The following is a 21,707-nucleotide window of genomic DNA, read 5'->3' as shown; positions in this document are numbered from 1 at the left end:
CGCCCTGGGCCAAAGGCAGGCGCTAAACCAGTGCGCCACCCAGGGATCCCTGTTTTCTTTTTTTGTATATCTTTTATTAAAGTTCGATTTGCCAACATAGAGTATAACACCCAGTGCTCATCCCGTCAAGTGCCCCCCTCAGTGCCCGTCACCCAGTCACCTCATCCCCCGCCCACCTCCCTTTCCACTACCCCTTGTTCGTCTCCCAGAGTTAGGAGTCTCTCATGTTTTGTCACCCTCTCTGATTTTTCCCACTCATTTTCTCTCCTTTCCCCCTTAATTCCTTTCACTATTTTTTATATTCCCTGAATGAATGAAACCATATGTTTGTCCTTCTCCGATTGACTTACTTCACTCAGCATAATACCCTCCAGTTCCATCCATGTTGAAGCAAATGGTGGGTATTCATTCTTTCTGATGGCTGAGTAATATTCTATTGTGTACATATATCACATCTTCTTTATACATCATCTGTCGAAGGGCACAGAGGCTCCTTCCACAGTTTGGCTATTGTGGACATTGCTGCTAGAAACATTGGGGTGCAGGTGTCCCGGTGTTTCATTGCATCTGCATCTTTGGGGTAAATCCCCAGCAGTGCAATTGCTGGGTCATAGGGTAGCTCTATTTTTAACTGTTTGAGGAACCTCCACACAGTTTTCCAGAGTGGCTGCACCAGTTCACATTCCCACCAACAGTGCAAGAGGGTCCCCCTTTCTCCACATCCTCTCCAACATTTGTTGTTTCCTCTCTTGTTAATTTTCCCCATTCTCACTGGTGTGAGGTGGTATCTCATTGTGGTTTGGATTTGTATTTCCCTGATGGCAGGTGATGCGGAGCATTTTCTCATGTGCATGTTGGCCATGTCTATGTCTTCTTTGGTGAAATTTCTGTTCATGTCTTTGCCCATTTGCTGATTGGATTGTTTGTTTGTTTGCTGTTGAGTTTAATAAGTTCTTTATAGATCTTGGATACTAGCCCTTGATCTGATATGTCATTTGCAAATATCTTCTCCCATTCTGTAGGTTGTCTTTAAGTTTTGTTGACTGTTTCTTTTGCTGTGCAGAAGCTTTTTATCTTGATGAAGTCCCAATAGTTCATTTTTGCTTTGTTTCCCTTGCCTTCATCGATGTATCTTGCAAGAAGTTGCTATGGCCAGGTTCAAAAAGGGTGTTGCCTGTGTTCTCCTCTAGGATTTTGATGGATTCTTGTCTCACATTTAGATCTTTCATTCATTTTGAGTTTATCTTTGTGTATGGTGTAAGAGAATGGTCTAGTTTCATTCTTCTGCACGTGGCTGTTCAATTTTCCCAGCACCATTTATTGAAGAGACTGTCCTTTTTGCAGTGGATAGTCTTTCTTCCTTTGTCAAATATAAGTTGACCATAGAGTTGAGGGCCCATTTCTGGGTTCTCTATTAAATTGATGTTCTCATTTACCACATATCCTACTGCCACTAGGTTTGGACATTATCATTGGCTTCTTTGCCTGAGTTCTATAGATTCAGGGGTAGCTTTTGTGATTTCTTCCAAATTGCATATAAACAGCAAATTTAAGTGAATTCATGGCATGTGTGGTGAGACCAGGTGCACATAAAATAGAGCTTTTAAGGTTTTGAAATGGTCATGTTACGGAAACTCATGTTATATACCCCATTAAATATGCACTCCTTTTTAGTTCCATTTCACACTTAAAAAAATTTTTTTTCAGGGTGCCTGGGTGGCTCAGTTGACTGAGTGTCCAACTTTTGATTTTGGCTCAGGCCATGATCTCAGGGTTAGTGGGATCAAGCCCTAGTGCCCGGCTCTGTGCTCCACACAGAGTCTGCTTGTCCCTCTCCCTCTACACAACCACACACCCTACCCCCCGTGTGCACACACACTCTCTCTCTCAAATAAATAAAATCTTTAAAACAATTTTTTTCTCTTCAGAAAAAAATTTTTTTTCTCTTGCAGTTTGAATGGAGCATAGGAATCTCCTGAGATGACTCCATAATCTCCCTTACACTTGAATGTTAGCTTAGTGAGATCGGGACAGGCTCTAGGTGACAGTAACAGAGGAACTTTCTTGTAGAAGTCAATGGCAAGGGGCACCTGGATGGCTCAGTGGTTGAGCATCTGCCTTCAGCTCAGGTCGTGGTCCCGGGGTCCTGGGATCGAGTCCTGCATTGGGCTTCCCACAGGGAGTCTGCTTCTTCCTCTGCCTATGTCTCTGTCTCTCTCTTGTGTCTCTCATGAATAAATAAATAAAATCTTTAAAAAAAAAAAAAGAAGTCAATGGCAAAAGGCTAAGAGGTAGTTCAGCAAGGAAGCCACGGGGCATGATGGCAGCTTGAGTAATTAGGAGGTGGCTGGCAGTAATCCAGAAGTGGCTCAAAAGCATAACGTGGTATCTGTGTGATGAGGAAGAACAAACAAGCCCTGGGTGGTCACAGGCAGCAAAGCCCTTCCTTCCCACCCCACCAATCAGCTGCCTTGCTCTCCTTTCAGGAAATGGTGAGGAAATTATATTTGGAAGCTCCATATAACATGACCTGTGACTTCTCTTTGGATTTTCCTTTTTTTTTTTTTTTTTTGGCCATCCTCAGCATAACATAGAGGGAAAAATTAGGGATTGGTGCCTTGGTGAGACCTATTCCATTGACCCATTAGTGACTAACGGTCTCTGTTTTTCTTTTTCAGGAGATGTACGTGTTTCATATTTAGTGGTTTTTTTAAAAATTACCTATTAAGATTGGAGTATTACTGAATGGACCTTTATTTCTCAAGCACATCTCTCCATTGTTCTGGCATTCAGTTTATTTTTCTCTAACACTGCTGCTCAAGCTGATAGGCATCAGAATCTGTTCTATATTTTTGATTATCTATTTTGGTGATGATAAGTGTAGAACTATGGAGACACTGTAAAGGCCACATCAAAACCATATTGCTTTTCTTCAGATTCAGCATGCAGGAGCATAGTATTTTCCCCCCAAATTCCAAAACAGTTTGTCAAGGAAGTAAAAAAGAAAAAAGTGTGGCAAGTATAGATATGTGGGTAAATACATTTCTATAGGTTTAGAATAATCATCTTAGGTTCTAGAAGAGTGAAATGGAATTTATTTAACCAAATAATTATCGAGGGCTTTTTTTAAAAAAGAGCTATTTATTTATTTTATTTTATTTTATTTTTTTATTTTTTTATTTTTTTAAAGATTTTATTTATTTATTCATGAGAGACGGGGGTGGGGGGGGAGAGAGAGAGAGAGAGAGAAAAGGCACAGACACAGGCAGAGAGAGAAGCAGGCTCCGTGCAGGGAGCCCGACATGGGACTCGATCCCGGGTCTCCAGGATCAGGCCCTGGACCCAAGGAGGCGCTAAACCGCTGAGCCACCCGGCTATTTATTTATTTTAGAGAGAGAGAGCAGGGCAGGAGTTGGGAGGGCAGAGAGAGGATGAGAGAAACTTAAGCACACTCTGCATTGAGTGTGGAGCCCGACATGGGGCTCAATCTCACGACCCTGAGAGCAGGGCCTGAGCCATACCAAGAGTCAGACACCTAATTGACTGCTCCACCCTGGTGCCCCAAGGGATATTTTTTAAAGCATATGATATATTGCTCTGCACATAGGAAGCTTACTCTCTAGCTGGGGAGCCACACCATACTAGTAAAAAGTTAAATAATGATACCAAAAAACCCTCAAATATTTATTAAACACCTCTTTGTGAATCTAGGAAATGGACCTATGAGAGAAGAACTCTGGTAAAAAAAGAGGTGAGGAAGTTAGAAACTGAGCATATTGTTCAATGTCACACAGCTAGGTAGTAGAGCTGAGATCTAACACATGTATATCTGATGGCAAAACTTGCCCTCTGAAATGTAAGTCAGTACTAATTTCTGATCCTACTATTTCCATTTTCTCAGTCTTAGGACTCCAATTGTGGTCCATCACCCTAATAAAGACTATATTAATTACCTGTTGCTGTGTGACAAATTTCCACAAATTCAGTGGCTTAAAGCAACCCCAATTTATTAGCTCACAGTTCTGCAGGTGAGAAATCCAGCATCCTGTGTATGGTTGGGTTCTCTGCTCAACATATTACAAGGATGAAGTCGAGGTGCCCCTTGGGCTGAATTCTCAAATGGAAACTCGGTAAAAGTCTTCCAAACTCATCCTTACTGGCCAAATTCAGTTCCTTGCAGGGGGGGGACTGAGTTTTCTGTCTGCTTACTGACAGCCATTCAGGATCTGAAAGTCCCTGTGTTCCTTCCATGTGGCCTCCTCCACGTTAAAGCCAGCAACATTACACCAAATACTTCTGGCTCGTTGAATCTCTGAACACTTTAGTCTCTGAGTTCTGGACCCAGATTCAAAGGGCCATGTGATTGGCTCAGGCCCACCCAGATAATCTTTCTCTTAAGGTCAACTGGGACTTTAATTACCTCTGCAATGTTCCTATTGCCATATGATGTAACAAACTCGTAGGAGTGACATCACATCATATTCACAGGTCAGGTCCCACCCCCACTCAAGGGAAGGAGATCATATGAGGTCATTGGGGATCATCTGAATTTTGCCTACCACCCCAAGGACTCCAAGAAACTGTGGAGGAACCTAGCAATTGGGAAACAGGAAAATGATAATTCCTTAAAATTGTACAAAGTTGTAAAACAATGAACAGCACTTGAAATAAACACACAAGACAATGAGGCCATGTAAGAAACCAAGGACAATTTTTCACCAACAGAAATGTAAATTAAGTGATTTCAAACAGGAAACCCTTATTTTGAGAGCCTGAGTCACTGCCTAGCTCCACTAGTGGACACTTAGTTTATAGCTGATGCTGATGGTGGAACTCAGGTTCCCTCCACACTTACCGTTCTACAGCGCATGGAGTAGCTGCCTTCTGCAAGCCCCACTCATTCTCTGCCTGAGGATTTTCTTTCAGCCCTCTCCTGGGGCAAGCCTGAGATGCCAAGGAGTTGATGCCCTGGGACCAGCCGTCGGTCTGTGATGGATGGGAACTGGGGGGTATCAATACCTAAGCTTTCCTGCCCCTCAGATAAAAAACAAACAAACAAAACAAAACAATAAACACCTCTGAGGCATTTTCTGTATCTCTCAGAGTCCTCTAATCAAAGAGACCATGGTATGATATGACATAGGATATGATATGATATGATATATGATAGTAGTATCTGATCTGATTAATATGCCTTTCATTGGTTTCCTTCTCTTCTGGTCTCTCTTCTCCTGACCTTGCTTTCTGTGACCGCCTTGCTGTTGAGTACTTACACTTGAATTCTTGTCTTGGGTTTTGTTTCTTTTGTTGTTTGTTTTTTTGGGGTTTTTTTTTAGACATGTAGAATAATAGTGACTATATCTTTGCATTTGGTTTGGTGGGAAAGGATATGAACTTTAAAGACAAATAGACTTGGATCCCAGCCAATGGGAGATTTAGCTTTGGTTTTTTTTCTGTAAAATGAGGACAATAATTGCTATTTCATTGCCATTGAATGAGGTAACGATTATGGGTGAATGGCCTGGCTCACAGAAAGCATTCAATAAAGGCTAATTCTTTCTTCCTCTCTCTGGAATCCTCTGAGTCTTCCTCACTAGTATTTCTGCTGTTCCAGGAATCTGCTCTCGTGCTCCCATACTCTCCGTAGACGTAGCTAACTGAGAGATAGTGGCATAAGCACAATTTTCCACACAACTACATTTTTTTTCTATCAAATCAGGACATTTTATTAAAAAATGTGAGCCATGGAGCACCTGGGGGGCTCAGTCGGTTAAGCGTCTGACTCAATCTCAGCTCAGGTCTCAATCTCAGGGTTGTGAGTTCAAACTCCATGTTGGGGCTTAAGCGTGGAGCCTACTTAAAAAAAATAATAAGTCAAATATTAAACATCCCTAGATTAAATTGAGTATGTTTAGAACCAGATACTTATAATACCTAAGATTTTCTTTGGCACTTGGCTCTCCTTAACAATCCTCTGTATTTCTACGGCAGTACATTTAGACTTGGGAATAGCAGCCAGAGCAAGCATTTGACCAGTTTTCAGGAGGACCAAGCTTTGATTCAACCATAAAGCAGAATTTGTTTATTTGTTTCTACTTTGGGCATTGATCTAAATCAAGATTCAAACTCACATATTCTAACATGTTATTAGTAGAACAATTACACTTGAGTACTGGCCAAAATATTATTTTTAATATCAAAGTAATCATGCAAGGTATAAAATATCAGAATATTGATACTCTGGCATCAGATAGCCTGGACTTAAATCCCATCTCTGCCACTGACCAACCATGTGCCCTAAGGCAAAGTAACCTCTCCACACATTTTTCCCTAATCTGTTATACAATGATACAATAATGGTACCTCCCTGATAGGACTGATGCAAGAATGAAAAGTCAGAATGCATATAAAACACTTAAAATGGATACTTGCACAAGCTCTTTGTAAATATTAGCCATTGTTCTCTTTGCTATTAACATTTGGCTAATGATATCTTGTGATGTCTCTGTCAACAGAGATGAGTGGACAATTTTTTCTCCTCCCCGCCAGTGTATGTCTTAGAAGGGTGTTATTCTAAGATTATTCACTTGTTCTAGAAATGTTCACTTATCTATGTCCCCGTTAGACTTTCAGGGTCTTATGAAATGAATACACTTTTTTTTTCTTGGAGAGAATCCTATTACACTGCCAGTATTCCTAGGAGAGATGACATTTGAATCTCTCACCTGACACTTAAGTTACTGGCTGACATCTTCACAAAGATGAGCCTTTGCTAACTGCCCAGCATGGGACTATGAGAGCTCACATACATTCTGGGGCAGGGAAAAGTGATGGAGAAGACACAGAGCCAGAGCTTTCCTCCTTGGAGTCCAGGTAAAACTGGTTGTAGGGACCTTACACCTGTTGCTCAACAAACTTCAGGTTTCTTGGGGCTGAGCTGGTTCTGCATGCATATGGTTACTGCAGGTACCTGTCAGGTAGGCCACTCACTAGCTGTTTGACCTTTGGAAAATGACCACAGGCATCTGAGCCTCAGTTTTCTCATCTATCAAATGTGTAAAATGGCATAGTTTAAGGGTGGTTATGAGAATTGAATGAGATGATATATATCTACTGCCTGGCACACAGCAAACGTTCTTGTTAACATTATTATTTTCTTTTCCCTTTAATCCAAAGTGCTGCTCAACAAGAATTCGAAGACAACTGGACAGGAACCTCACCTTTCATAAACTGGTGGCATGGATGATTGCACTTCACACTGGTAAGTTTATTAAGATATTTGAGATTGCAGAGAAAACTTGGAACCAGAGAATTCCCTCTATCCCTAGATACTTTTTATTTTCTAGGAGATATAAGTCTTTTTAGGTAGATTAGGTTTTTGATTGGATATGTTGAATTTTTTAAATTTATTTTTAACTGAAGTATATTTAACATACAGTATTATGTTGGTTTCAAGTATATGGCATAGTGATTCGATGATGACATGCATTATAAAATTCTCACCATGATAAATGTAGTTACCATCTGTCAACACACAAAGTCATTACAGTATTATTGACTTTATTCCCTATGCTGTACTTTACATCCCTGTGAGTTATTTGTTTTATAACTGGAAGTTTATATCTCTTAATCTTTTTTACTTATTTTGCCCATCCCTTTTCTCCCAACTCGCTTGGCAACCATCAGTTTGTTCTCTGTACTTATGAGTCTGCTTCTGTTTTGTTTTGCTTGGTTGGTTTGGTTTTTAGATTCTACATATAAGTGAAACCATATGGTATTTGTCTTTGTCTGATCTATTTCACTTAGCATAATATCCTCTAGGTCCATCCATGTTGTTGCAAATGGCAAGAGTTCATTCATTTTTATGGCTGAGTAATATTCCTTTGTGTCTATATACCACAATTTCTTTATCCATTCATCTATCAAGGGATACTTAGGTTGTCTCCATATCTTGGCTAAAAATGCTGCTATAAACATAGGGGTTCAGATAGCTTTTCTTAAAATTAGTGTTTTCATTTTCTTTGGGTAGGATTACTGGGTCCTATGGTATTTCTTGTTTTAGTTTTTTGAGGATCCTCCACAGTGTTTTCCATAGTGGCTGTACCAATTTACATTCCCACCAAGACATGTTGTACTTTCTGAATGAATTCCACTAAAAAATATTCACCACTCTTTCTCCCATCCCAATATTAGGATTTATTTCTTCAAGTCTTAAAACTTTTTAACCTTGGGCTTTTCTGACAAAATCCCAGTGTCTTTACCCTTTTCCATGCTTTGTAATATAAAAAATGTTAGTTCACAAGTGAGAACTTTTATTTATCCATTAAAAAAATACTAAGTTGAGGGATGCCTGGGTGGCTCAGTGGTTGAGCATCTGCCTTTGACTCGGAGTGTGATCCTGGAGTCCTGGGATCAAGTCCCACATCAGGCTCCCTGTGTGGAGCCTGCTTCTCCCTCTGCCTATGTCTCTGCCCCCCCCCCCTCTCTGTTTCTCATGAATAAATAAATAAAATCTTTTAAAAAATACTAGGTTGAACATGTAGATTTGTGGATTTCTTGCAGTAATCCTAGGGGGGACCACAACCCATAAGTTGAGAAGATATCTTATCTTAAGGGTAAGATAACCCTTATCAGCTAAGTGTCTTCTTTATTATTATTGTTATTTTATGTCTAATAGGTATGCATATGTATATACGTATTCTATCTTATGTGTTATTTTATAATTATTAAAGCAGTGATGTTGACACAAGGGATGTATCTAGGACCCTTATTGAATCATAACTAATTCACTTAATAAATAAGTGATGTCCCAGGCAATAGGCATGCACACAATGTACAGTGATGAACAGAAGAGACTTTTATTCTGCCTTTAAAGAGTTTACACATAATTTGAGTAAAATAGTCTTAGATTACAGATATTTAACTGGATTTCTCTTATTAGTAGACTGTGCAGGCTTTCTAAGCTGTGGCTAACAAAATGGTTCAAATGCAAAATGCATGATAAAATCTTATCAGAAAGTAACATAGCATAATGGTCAGAAGCAAAGATTTGAGTACCAGATTGCTTGTATTTGATTCTTAACTCTACTGCTTCCTAGCTTGGTGATCTTGGGCAAGACATTAAAGCAGTCTATGCCTCAGTTTTCTCATCTGTAAGTTGAGATGATACTAGTAGTACCTACATCATAGCCTCCATATAAGGATTAAGTCATTATAAAGCACTTATAACAGTTCTTGGCACCCAGTAATTGTATATAAGTGCTTGTTAAGGGCAGCCTGGGTGGCTCAGCAGTTTGGCGCTGCCTTTGGCCCAGGGCATGATCCTGGAGACCCGGGGTCAAGTCCTGCGTCGGGCTCCCTGAGCCTGTTTATTCCTCTGCCTGTGTGTCTCTGTGTCTCTCACGAATAAATAAAATATTTTTTTTTTAAAATAAGTGCTTGTTAAGTAAGGAATGCAATTTTCAAAAAGATATTCACTCTTGTGGCCATTGGTTTATATCAGTTCAATAAAATTTTGTTGTCTTTCTGGCCTAATGTCAGAGTCAGTTGAATGAGCCAGCCAAAGACATACATTACATGAGAGTCTTCTTGTTTGAGCATAAATATATTAGGAGGAGAGAGACCATGAGAACACAGCTAAATATCCTCGGAGACCAAGATTATTTTTGTAGAATTTTAGAACTTGCTTGGATCTTTAGGATGGTGTCATTTAACATCTTCATTTTACAAATGAGGAAACCAAGACCAGAGAGGTCAAGTGATTTGTGTACGATTTCACAACTGGAGAACAGCTTACCCACTAGAACTGTCTTGCCTCTCTGGTCTGGAGACACAGTTGTTGTGTCTAAGTGTCCTGGGCCATTCCTGTGTCTCCCTGTAACTTATCACAGAGTCAGAGGCTAGAGGCAGAAACCCAGCTTACAGTAAAATTGTGCTCACCCTTCACCTTGTTTGTTTCTCTTCTCTCTCCTCTTCAGCGATTCATACCATTGCCCACTTATTTAATGTGGAGTGGTGTGTGAATGCGCGAGTCAACAATTCTGACGTTTACTCAATAGCACTCTCTAACCTTGGAGATAATCCTGGTGAAAGTTACCTCAATTTTGCTCGAAGGAGAATCAAGGTAAGGCCCCTCTTTCCTAATGCAGGTGTTCCCTAGGCCATTAAAACTGAGACTAGATTTCAGTGAGTGAAGAACTCCACTTGGGCAGAACAACAACAATGACAAAGGTTGACTAACTGTCAGTGGGATGAGCCTGCCTGTTGTTTCTAAGAATGTGGGTACAGAGAAGATGTCCCCCACATTCCCGACCCCATGTGTGGAGGGTCTGTAGATGGTTTCCAGTTCCTGAGGCCCACCTGTGGCATCTGGACTAACTCAGGCTCAGCCATGACAATGCCCACCATCAAAGAAAGACAAGAACACATGTCTAGTCAAACAAAGTTGAGTTATTACTTACTGCAGCAAAAGAGGCCTCCCACCATGAGAAAGTCTGGGACATTCCAAGAAGGTGTTAATAGAGGCTTGTTGTAGGACATGGACTTGTGTTAGGTGGTTTTGGAGGGGTTTAAGAAAGCAAGGATTTGCTCTGCCTCAGGTATGGTCAGGAATTGGGGGGAGGTCTTTCGAGAATTGGGTATCTTGGCAGCAGTCACTTGTGTTGTTGTCTTGGCTCTGACATAATTTTGGAGTGGTCTTGTTTTTGTCTCACTCCCCCATGGTCACAGAATGACGTCATCTGATGTACTATGAAATTGTTCATGTGAAATAGGGAACACTCCCGCCTTGGTATTAGTCCCAGGCCAGCCAGCAGAGGCACTTTTCTTCTCTCTTGCCTATAACATCTGAGGGGTGGCCTATGTCTGCTGATTATCATCCATGAGCAGCTGAATGCACTGGGAGTAACTCTGTGGTCTTCCAGGGGCAGCCATTTGGGATAGCCACAGCAAGGACTGCTTCCCTTCCAGCAGTTGCTAAAGCTTCCTACACTCAGACAGAGAAGCTCCAAATCATCTTCATGTGCCCAATGGCTTGGGGGGGATGGCCAAGTCACAAAATCATACACCGAATTCCAAATACGGTTCCTCGTGTTTAGAAAAGATGATCAGAAAAGTCGCGTAACTTTGTAGAAATCATTCTCTTCAGGCTAACATAAAAAAAAAAATAAACTTGCATAAAAGTAAACAAACTCCTTTTCTGTAATGCCTGGGATAATTTTTCTTTCCTATTGCTCATTGTACAATGATACAGAAGGAAGGCAATGTGAACATGCCAGGTGAGCCAACTGCCATGCTCTGCCTGGATCTCTTTGAACCACTTGTACTATGTCTGTGTTCCCTCCACCTTTCTGTGTTTCCACTTTCAATTTCTGATACCTGGGTTTCTTTCTTCTTTCTAAGGGAGTCCTTTTGCCCACAAGCTCAAAGAGATCTGGAAGGGCCTGGAAGGCTACCTCTCTGTGGGCAGCTGTTAGCCAATAACAGATGGGCACAGGCCACGAAAGCCCAGCTTCCTTGCCTTGAGTCAGGATGAACTCTGAGGCATGACTCACCCCCCATCATTCCTCAGCAGCATCAGGCTGAAGCTACCCTCTCTAAAGACTTGGCCTAAGATCACCCTCTTATTTGACTTGTTTCTCTTTCCTGTCCTATAACCCATCTTCTTACCAGTCTCTTCTGGAGCACACTTTTTAAAAATCACTTGCTCATGAATCCTCATCTCAATGTCTATCTGCTTCAGGGGAACCCCGCCTGAGATGGTAGGCATGCCCACAATACATTTGCAGGCTAAGCACTATGGCCCTTTCCAGACCAAAGGGAGAAGGAGCTTCAGACCTTTTTAGGATGTCTTCAGACCCTTTTAGGACATCTTATAGCTCACCAATGTTCCTTATTAGACACTCCTTCAGAACTATTTCAGTATATTGATTAGTACTTCCTATGACACCTCAACCACATAAGATGTTTTTAAATTGAGAAATATCTATTCCAAGTCTACATCACTCTGTGAGGGATGGTTAGGATTATCTAAGGGGGATTGAAAATATCTGTTGCTCTGTACACTGGACATTTTATAAATAGGTAGTCCTGCATTTAAGAGCCTGTGAGTAATGTGTGTGTGTGTGTGTGTGTGTGTGTGTGTGTGTGTTTATATTTTACAGAATCCTGAAGGAGGTCTATACGTGGCTGTGACTCTGTTGGCCGGCATCACTGGCATTGTCATCACACTGTGCCTCATATTAATTATCACCTCCTCCACCAAAACCATCCGGAGGTCTTACTTTGAAGTGTTTTGGTACACACACCATCTTTTCGTGATCTTCTTCATCGGACTCGCCATCCATGGAGCTGAGTGAGTGTTTCATCTCTGAGGTGAAGTCCTTTAAGTGCTTCCATTTCCAGGTGTGATGCTGTTAGAGGCACTGTGATCTCCTTGTCTGTTTGTGGTTAGCCTCTCTGCTGAGGGAAAATGAGGAGGGGCCCACAGAGGTCAGTCTGATAGAGACCATTCAGCAGAATTTTAGTTTCTTGTACCCGATTAATAGCTATTATTTCTGAAGTAATTTAATAATAGCTATTATTAATGTATTTATTTCTAGCAAGCTAGAAAAAATACACCAAAGCTTGAGTACCTCTGCAAGTGTGTAAAACACATTAAGGGTGCTGGAGGGGTCTTGGATGTCTGCAATGATGTTTCTTATGGCTTAATCGCTAGTAAATTAGACACTCCCAAACTGGAGGGGCTAATGATTAATCAGCTGAAGGGGTTTGCTGTAGTTCAATGAGCTTCAATTCAAGCTGGACATTTATTGATTGCCTACTGTGTATGAGGACTGATCTCAGGCACAGTGGGGGAATACTAGAAGGAAAAATGCATGATTATTGCCTTCCAGCATTCTAATATGACAAAGGTAAGAGCTCACATCTATTGAGCATTTGTTATAGACATGAAATGTTTCTCTTAGGTAGAGATGCTCTTACATCCCCATTTCCTGGGGAAATTGTAGACAAAGGAACAGGCTAACAAAGGTAAAAGATATAGCCCAAGTCACTCAGTTTGTAAGTGGCGGAGCTAGGATCGGAGCCCAGGTGGTGTAAAGCAGACCACCAGCAGACAAATACTCTCATAGAGACTCACAGTGCCTGCATGTGTGGTAGACAGTTCCCAGTCTTACTGGGAATCCTATTTCTTTTTTTTTTTAATTTATTTTTTATTGGTGTTCAATTTACTAACATACAGAATAACACCCAGTGCCCGTCACCCATTCACTCCCACCCCCCGCCCTCCTCCCCTTCTACCACCCCTAGTTTGTTTCCCAGAGTTAGCAGTCTTTACGTTCCAGTTTCCCTTTTATGCTGTTTCACACCAGCTGATTCTCACACCTGCACACAAAAGTAGGCTGGGGGGAGTTCCCTGGTGAGTTTGGGTCTCCATATAACTCAGTGTGAAGAGAGCAGATGCTCAAGGCTCTGCTTGATGTTCTCTGCTGGGAGCCAAGTTAGCCTCGAGGTGACTAAGACCTGAGTGTGAAAAGGGGAAGGGTGAGAAGAACCAGCACTGGGCAACCACTGAAAAATCTGCGTAGACAATCTCTTGACTCTCCTCAAGCAATCAAATATCTTTAAATGAGATTTGGTCATAATCCAGCTGTTTCAGAGAACCCTAGAGACAAAAACTGAATCCCTTCTCCTCTCTAGCTTAGTGATTCCACCACTTTCTTTCTGCTTGTATAGTTTCACAACTATGCATTTCCCTTTGGAGCAGACAGAGGAGATAGATAGATCTGCCCCACTCTCCATCTGAAGACAATCTGATACTTACACTGGTTGGCTGATTGCTCACAGTCTCATGGCCAGGCAGCGGCTGAACTGGGATTAAAACCCAGGTTTTTTGACTTCTGGTCCTGGCAGTGAGAAGAAGGGAGAATCCATTTTTTTTCTTTCCTCACACTTCCTCTCCACGTGAACTTGGGCATTAGGGACTTTGATAATTATCATTTGTTGTATTTTTACCTTGTGTTGGCATTTTTTATGCATCAGGCCAATTGGTCGCTAAAGTACACCTTTGATTAAGTATGGCTAAACCTATTTTCTGGCTGAAGAAAGTGAAGCTCAGAAGAAGTTGAATAACTTCCCCAAGACCACCAAACTAGCCAGTGGTGGACCTGGGATTTGAAACCAAGGCTGTCTGACTCAGGCCCAAAACTGTTTTCTCGCAATCATTCTGCTTCTAAGTTACTAGTTTCTCTAAGCCTCGATGTTCTCATATGCTAAATGGGGGTGCCAATACCTACCATTCAGGCTTGTTATGAGAGTCAACTGAGATAATTTGTGTAGAGTAACTTTCCCCAGGCCTGGCACATAATAAATGCTCAATACATGGTAATTCTCTGCCCCAAGACCTAGGGATAGAAAAAAATGGTTAACAGCCTTGAATTAAAACAGTCACAGAATATATCAAGTGGCACAATACATGTTAGGTCCCCCATACAACTATGGCAAAAGGCCTCCTGTGTCTCTTCTTAGTATATATTCTGAAGACCCTGTCATTTATGTTCCTTGAGGTTGGGAACATGACTTTCCTGACTCCATGCCTCCCTTCCTCTGTTCCCACTAAACTCACATCATCTTGTGTGTTAGCAGTTGCTTCAATTACAATTTATGGAATTGAAATGAATGGGTTCTGAGCACCTCAAAGGACATACCATTAGTGTTGATACCTCTGAGAATGTCACAATCTCCACAAGGTACCCTTAAATTGATTTTGACCTTTTGATTTTAATTTAGACAATTTTGGAACAACAAATGAAGCACTTGGACTAAACCTCAGAGCTACTGTGTGACAGTATGGACCGTCCCCCACACAGGGGTGCCTATCCGTGGGGTGTACTACTAGCCCATGCTTTGGGGCCAACCTGTGTGCTTCTGGGACTGTCTTCACAGGGGCAGGGTGGGGGCATCTTTTTGCAATTTGCAGAAAGGCACTGTATGGGCCTTGCTCTGTTAGATTTGCAGTTTTCCTGTTTTTTGCTTGCTTGCTTATAAATGAAAATAATCTTGAAGCAGAAGCACAAATGCTTCCTTTGAGAAAACACATATTGATGATCCAAAATCTATATATTCTTGTGCCATCGTACATATGGTTTTTTTTTTCTATTGCTGAAGAAGACATATTTTCTCTCAAATCTACTCAGGGATCAATAAGATATAACTGTTAAATAGAAAGTACAGAATCCATACTAGAATACTTGAGATGTTCTTAGAATCTCAAAAAAATAAGAACTTAATTTCTTTCTACTAAATGGTCTGGACTTACATTTCCTCCCCAGGCGAATTGTACGTGGGCAGACTGCAGCGAGTAGACTGGAACACAATTATAAAGTTTGTGCGGGCAATATCTCACAATGGGGAAAAATACCTGACTGTCCAATCCCACAGTTCTCTGGAAACCCTCCTATGGTATGTACAGTTCATGTTTACTATTACAATTTCATTACCAACAATCTTTAACCTGTCTAAGAAATACATACAAATGCCATAGAGATGTCCATTATGAATGCCAGAGAACTACTAGAATGTTAGAAGTATTGACTTTTTTCTTCTCTACTTACTGTCTAGAATTATTTCTTAAAGAGTAAGGATTGCATTGGACTATTATGAACATCCTGATATAAAACATGGAAGAGCATTGTTTTTGAAAGTGCTGTTGAAGTTGAAGCAATTCCATCTCTTCTCTTCCAGATGTGAGGGCCACAATAATAACAGTTAATGATTTCCACAGGGATCCATTCTGAGATAAGTTGGATAGCTCAGATAATCACTTAGAAGGAGCTAAAAGTCTCCTCAGATACCAGGAAGTATGACTTTCTTTTTTTATTTTTAAAGATTTTATTGATAAATTTGACAGAATGAGAGAGCACACAAGCAGTGGGAGGGGCAGGCAGAGGGAGAGGGAGAGACAGACTCCCTGCAGAGTGGGGAGCCCAATGTGGAGCTTGATCCCAGAAGCCTGAGATCACGACCTGAGCCGAAGGCAGATGCTTCACCAACTGAGCCACCCAGGCACCCCCAGAAATAAGACTTTCTATACAGCTTTCAAAGCTGGGAAGGAAATTGATGAAGTGACACATAGGGCTGCCTTTAACCATCAGGAAGCATGTCTATACCATACAAAGGATACTGGACAGCCAGGTTCAGACCAACGCCCATTGGCTTTGCATGTGGAGCAGGAGTGTGGCAAGGATGACCAAGGGGAAACATGCTGGAATATTTACCTTCTGTTGGGAGCTCTTGTTGGGTGCTCTGCAAAGTTCCATTTTGTGAATTCTTGGTATCTCCACTCCACTGAGTGAGAAGTGGGCCCTGTGTTCTTCATATCTTTTCCTCCATTGACAAGTAATGTACTTTATTGGTTATCATGCTAACCATTGGTATAAAACTAGGTAAAAATCAACATTTGTATAGGGCTTCTTTTTTTTTAAGATTTTATTTATCCATTCATGAAAGACACACACACACACAGAGAGAGAGAGAGAGAGAGGCAGAGATATAGGCAGCGAGAGAAGCAGGCTCCACGCAGGAAGCCCGATGTGGGACTTGATCCCGGGACTCCAGGATCATGCCCTGGACCGAAGGCAGGCGCTAAACCGCTGAGCCACCCAAGGATCCCCTGTATAGGGCTTCTGAACAGGATTGTTGTTGTTGTTGTTTTTTAAGCACAGTATAATATAAAGGCAAATGTCCCATCCCATTATCTCCTTTCTTTTTTCTACACTCTTAACATAGGAATTTTCTTTCTCTAAGACACAGTCTGCTGTCCAAGGACTTAACATCTTTAAGGATCCTTGCTCATTAATGAAAGCAACGAGATGTATCAGTGAACTGCTCCCACTACATGCAGACATCTATTGATTAAAAAAAAAAGGGATTAAAAAAGGAACTGCATCGAGGGTCCTCTTATGGGTTAGGGGAAGGCACATTTCCTTGAAGACAGCTGGAATCAGTGTACTACTACCTTAACAGGCATCTACCTCAAAGGAGCTTCTGGGTTTCTGGGATTAGAGGCAATGTCCAAGACCTTGCTCCATTCAATGGAACCCCATTGTGGCCCCCAGGAAGTAGATGCATGATGCCAGCCTGTTTTAAAAATCTGTCCCATGAAGACAAAGGCCAGCAGCAGAATATTTCTGACTTTCAGAGCAGATATCCTTCCACTTTGGCTGGAGGTGGGGACATTCAGGTGCTCTCAACTTCCAATAAAATGTTTCTCAAAAAAATGTAATAGAAAGATCATATGTGAGGCTGTAGCAAGCACTCTGTAATTTTATTTTTCTTTCTTGAAATCCATTCTGGAATGCCATATTTTAAATGATTCTGCCTTCTAAAACTGTTTGCTACTTCAGGTATTAAACTAGGAACCTAACTGGGATGGAGTCCCAGGATGGATTTGCTTATCCTAAAGGTTTTCATATAGTTAGAAGTACTACAAGGTGATTCCAGTATTGTGAAACACTGAAGATTCTGATGGGAGGGGAATCTAAAGAAATCTGAAAATCTTTGGGCTTGTCCCTCTTCAGCAGGTGCATTGCATAGCTCCTAGAACTTACCAGGATATTGGAGAAACGGCTAAATTCTTTGGATGAAATTTCTTATCTTGCAAAAGATGAAGCTTTGGCTACAAGGATGAGAGAAAGCAACTGCAATGTTGCATTAAAAAATATGGTGTTGTTGAAATGCTATACTTAAGAGAGATGTTAATTCTGAAACTAATCTTGCTCCGCTGTAGGGTCACTGCAACTTCTATTGCAACACCAGGAGGAAATCTCATTCTTGTGGGCAGTTCCTCTTGGGAAAGTTTTATACTGTAGATAAAGTTTCCCAATGTGGCTAAGGAGAATGTTCATCTGCGTTAGCTCAAAATTTTATTTTAATTTTAGATATTTTTCATGCATTCTGTTGTATTAGAAATTTATGAATCTGATCCTGAGTATTTAAACAAGCCTACAAAGATTGACTTCTAAAATGTTTTGTCCCCATGAATCTTATATCAGCTATTACCCCTTAACACACCGTGTTTTCATGTTTTGCTCTGATTACAGACTTGGAAATGGATAGTGGGTCCCATGTTTCTGTATCTCTGTGAGAGGTTGGTACGGTTTTGGCGATCTCAACAGAAAGTGGTCATCACCAAGGTATGATCTGGTTTGGGAGTTACTAACAGTATCTAACTATATCATGTTTACCCAGGTTCCCTATAGCATTGCTCGGAGCTGGCTTCCTCTTAGTTTCTTAATTAAACATAGGACAGAGAGAAGACCAACAGTTTATTTCAGTGTACTTAGCTTGATAATCAAATGATTGGACTTTTTAGCTGGAGGAAGTACAAATTAACATTTTCTGTTGCAAAATAAAGCTGATTGTTTTGCGTGCACAAATCTGTGTGTATGTGTGCATGCGTGTGTAGAAGGGAGGAGGAACACACAATGATGATGTGAGCAGATAAGAGTGCAAAAGCAAAACACATGATTTCAAAAGGGTACACACTGAGCCTTAAAATACTCAGATGCCAAAAGAACCAGGGAGCCAAGGGCAGGAGTGACTGAGGTTGAGATAATTTTCCAGGCCTCCCTTTACCTCCTTTTCTGTGCTATGTATATAATCATAGAATATCACAGCTGAAGAACCCAAAGTCTCAAGGAGATTAGTAACTAAACTGCATCCAGAATTGAGTCTGCTAACTCCAGGTATATGACAACTTTTTCCCCATGCTTCTGTGCTGCTTCTCATTACTAACTAAATAGCCAACTCAATAGATAGAAACTCCTGGTTGTCATTTCAGGAAACAACAGACAAAACTAGTTTTATCAAATAAATTTTTAAATGTTTTTCAAGATTTTATTTTATTTATTCATGAGAGACATAGAGAGAGAGGCAGAGACTGGAGCAGGCTCTCCGCGAGGAGCCCGATGCCAGACTCGATCCCAGGACTCCAGGATCACGCCCTGACAAAGGCAGATGCTCAACCGCTGAGCCACCCTGGTGCCCCTATCAAATACAACTTAATTCCATTCAATACAGTTCAAAAAGTGTTTACTAAAAGCTACTACGGGCTATTCTTGCACAACACTGAATTCTTCTTGTCCTCCACCCTAGCTTTTCTCTCTTGGCATCTGTGGAAGGCCACAGTAAAGTTAGTCCAGCTGGCACTGGAAATCTTGAAATATAGGAAGCTACAGCAGTTCTCCTTTTTTACTTATACTGTATTATAAGAAAAAGCCCACAGAAGAGCAAGAAGGGCTGCCACAAAATTTCCCTTACTAGGCTAGACCTGACTAAGCAGGCAAGTATTTCCTTTAAACATATTTTAAAGGCAACCTTGTTTTCCCGTGGAGCAAAGAGTCATTTTCTACTCATAAAAACAGATACTCATTTTCTTCTCAAAAACAAGTAAGAAACAAGGTGTCATCCCAAAGTATTCCAATGTCCATTCCACTAGTGCATTTTATGGAGTTGAATCCCGATTGCACCTGTGGCAGCAAAATTGCAATGGGGGAAAAATGTTCTCACCACACAAAGTTGCGACACAGTGAACACCATATTCAAAATAATTTTTGTCAATTTTTATTTTCTGTTTTCAAAACGAAGCTTTAGGTCTCTTTATTTTAGTGATGAAAGGACATTGGGTACTGCTTTATCATGTAAGATGGATTGAAATCACAAGTTTGGGAAATGCTTGGCGATGTTTAGCAAAAGGGTTTCCCATCTTATCCCTCTTCACTCACGGAGGGAAAAGCTCAGCACTGTTAGTCAACATTTAGGAAGCTGCTATGTTGTTTCTATTGCTTCTTCTATTCCTTTGATGTGCCTTGGTTGGTTTTCCAGTTGTACATAGAAAGTCCCGTGTATCTCAGGAATCATCCCAGAAACAGTATATTACTTTCTGTATTATAATGACAGCTTTTTATTGTGCTTTCTTTGTAAAAGTTATTTACCACCTCACCAGCTGCTGGACATTTGGACCGTTTTCAGTTTTTGCTGTTGTAAACAAAGATGCCATGCCCTTGCACACATGGAGAATGGGGATGGCCATGGGGTGTGCTTTGGGGGAGACAAAGAGTGTACTTCCAGGGTCGGTGGAAATGTAGACAGGCAGAATCAGGTGGATTCCAAGGCAGATCCAAGGTGTGAGTCAGAACAAAGATAGATCAGTACATGCGGCTTGGCTTGCGGGATGTTGCTAAATAGCCAGCCCAGGGGATCTCCTTCTCTCCAGCTGCCAAGGCTCTCGAGCATCCCCCAGGAGACAGGAAGGCCGGGCAGAGAGCCATCTCTTCTTCCTGTTGCTAGGACCTGCCTTGACTTCTGGGAGAAAAAAAATATCACAATAGGCTGGTGTCTTAGGCTGGACTCCCTGGCAAGACTCTGAGACAAACAATCACAGACAGAAGGTTTCTGGGATGTGTTCTCAGGAGATGAACCTGTGAAAGAAAAGAAAATCAGAAATTGGGGAGGAAATGAATGACTCTGGGCGGTTGCAGCTGCAGCCTCAGCTGATCCTACAAGGAGAGCAGGGGGTTGGGATGACGTCTGGGAGTTGTCTCAAGTTGAGGACAGAGCCAGTCCTTTTTTTTTTAAGGTTTTATTTATTCATGAGAGACACACAGAGAGAGGCAGAGACATAGGCAGAGGGACAAGCAGGCTCCCTGCGTGGGGGAGCCTGGTGCGGGACTGGATCCCAGGACCCCGGGATCATGACCTGAGCCAAAGGCAGATGCTCAACCACTGAGCCACCCAGGGGCCAGTCCTTTGTACTCCTGCTCATCGTATGCTGTGGGCTCCAGCCGAGGGCAATTCTGAATGAGGGCCACATCTTTTGGAGGAAAGGCTGCGTTGGCCCTGAAGAATGGATGTGGGTGGGCATGGTCGCTCAAACTTTTGTCTGTGTGGACAGTGAAAAGGGAAGTATTTGGGGAAAGTGTAGTTTCCAGACACATGTTTTATTCCATAGGTGGTCACTCACCCTTTCAAAACCATTGAGCTACAGATGAAGAAGAAAGGATTCAAGATGGAAGTGGGACAGTACATTTTTGTCAAGTGCCCCAAGGTGTCCAGTCTGGAGTGGCACCCTTTCACACTGACCTCTGCCCCGGAGGAAGACTTCTTTAGCATCCATATTCGGATCGTTGGGGACTGGACAGAAGGACTTTTCAATGCTTGTGGCTGTGATAAGCAGGAGTTTCAAGATGCGTGGAAACTACCTAAGTAAGTACAAAGCACATATTTATGAAAGTGTATGAGTTCAGGAAAAGAATGTCACTAGGTCCCCTGTCTCACCTCTCACTGCCCTGTCTCCTTGGTCTGACCAAACACACAAGTTCTACAAATTCAGGTAGCTATTTCTGTGTTCCCCATTTTATGTGTGCAGTGTGTTTAGGCATGTACTTATAAATCTTGTGCGGAATATGAAATATTTGAATCCAACATTAATAATGAATATTCCCCAATTCCTTTCAAAATGTAAGGGGCCTTGCCCTTTTCTAACAAACGAAGTTCTAGTATATCAAAGATATTCTTAAAATTTAATTGACATATGTTATTTGAGGGTAAATGCCATATATTATTCACTTTGTCCCGTTCTTCCCACGTGCCTGAGATGGTGCCAGGCACTTAGAAGATGCTAAAGAAAAGCTTGTCGGTTGACTCAGTGA

General features: G+C 41.5%; 1 protein-coding gene across 1 annotated transcript in view; it reads left to right on the top strand.

Moving 5' to 3' along the window:
- CYBB (cytochrome b-245 beta chain) overlaps positions 1 to 21,707 on the top strand; it is a 36,999-nt gene that overhangs the window by 7,845 nt on the left and 7,447 nt on the right. Inside the window, exons 4-9 of the mRNA XM_072816859.1 lie at positions 7,177 to 7,261; positions 9,978 to 10,123; positions 12,162 to 12,352; positions 15,330 to 15,459; positions 18,099 to 18,191; positions 21,008 to 21,261. Of these exons, the coding sequence (XP_072672960.1) occupies positions 7,177 to 7,261; positions 9,978 to 10,123; positions 12,162 to 12,352; positions 15,330 to 15,459; positions 18,099 to 18,191; positions 21,008 to 21,261 (899 nt within the window). The remainder of the gene's footprint in view (positions 1 to 7,176; positions 7,262 to 9,977; positions 10,124 to 12,161; positions 12,353 to 15,329; positions 15,460 to 18,098; positions 18,192 to 21,007; positions 21,262 to 21,707) is intronic.

Source organism: Canis lupus, chromosome X, assembly GCF_048164855.1.
Source record: "Canis lupus baileyi chromosome X, mCanLup2.hap1, whole genome shotgun sequence".
Lineage (NCBI taxonomy): Eukaryota > Metazoa > Chordata > Mammalia > Carnivora > Canidae > Canis > Canis lupus.
This window is presented reverse-complemented; position numbering and strand designations above follow the sequence as displayed.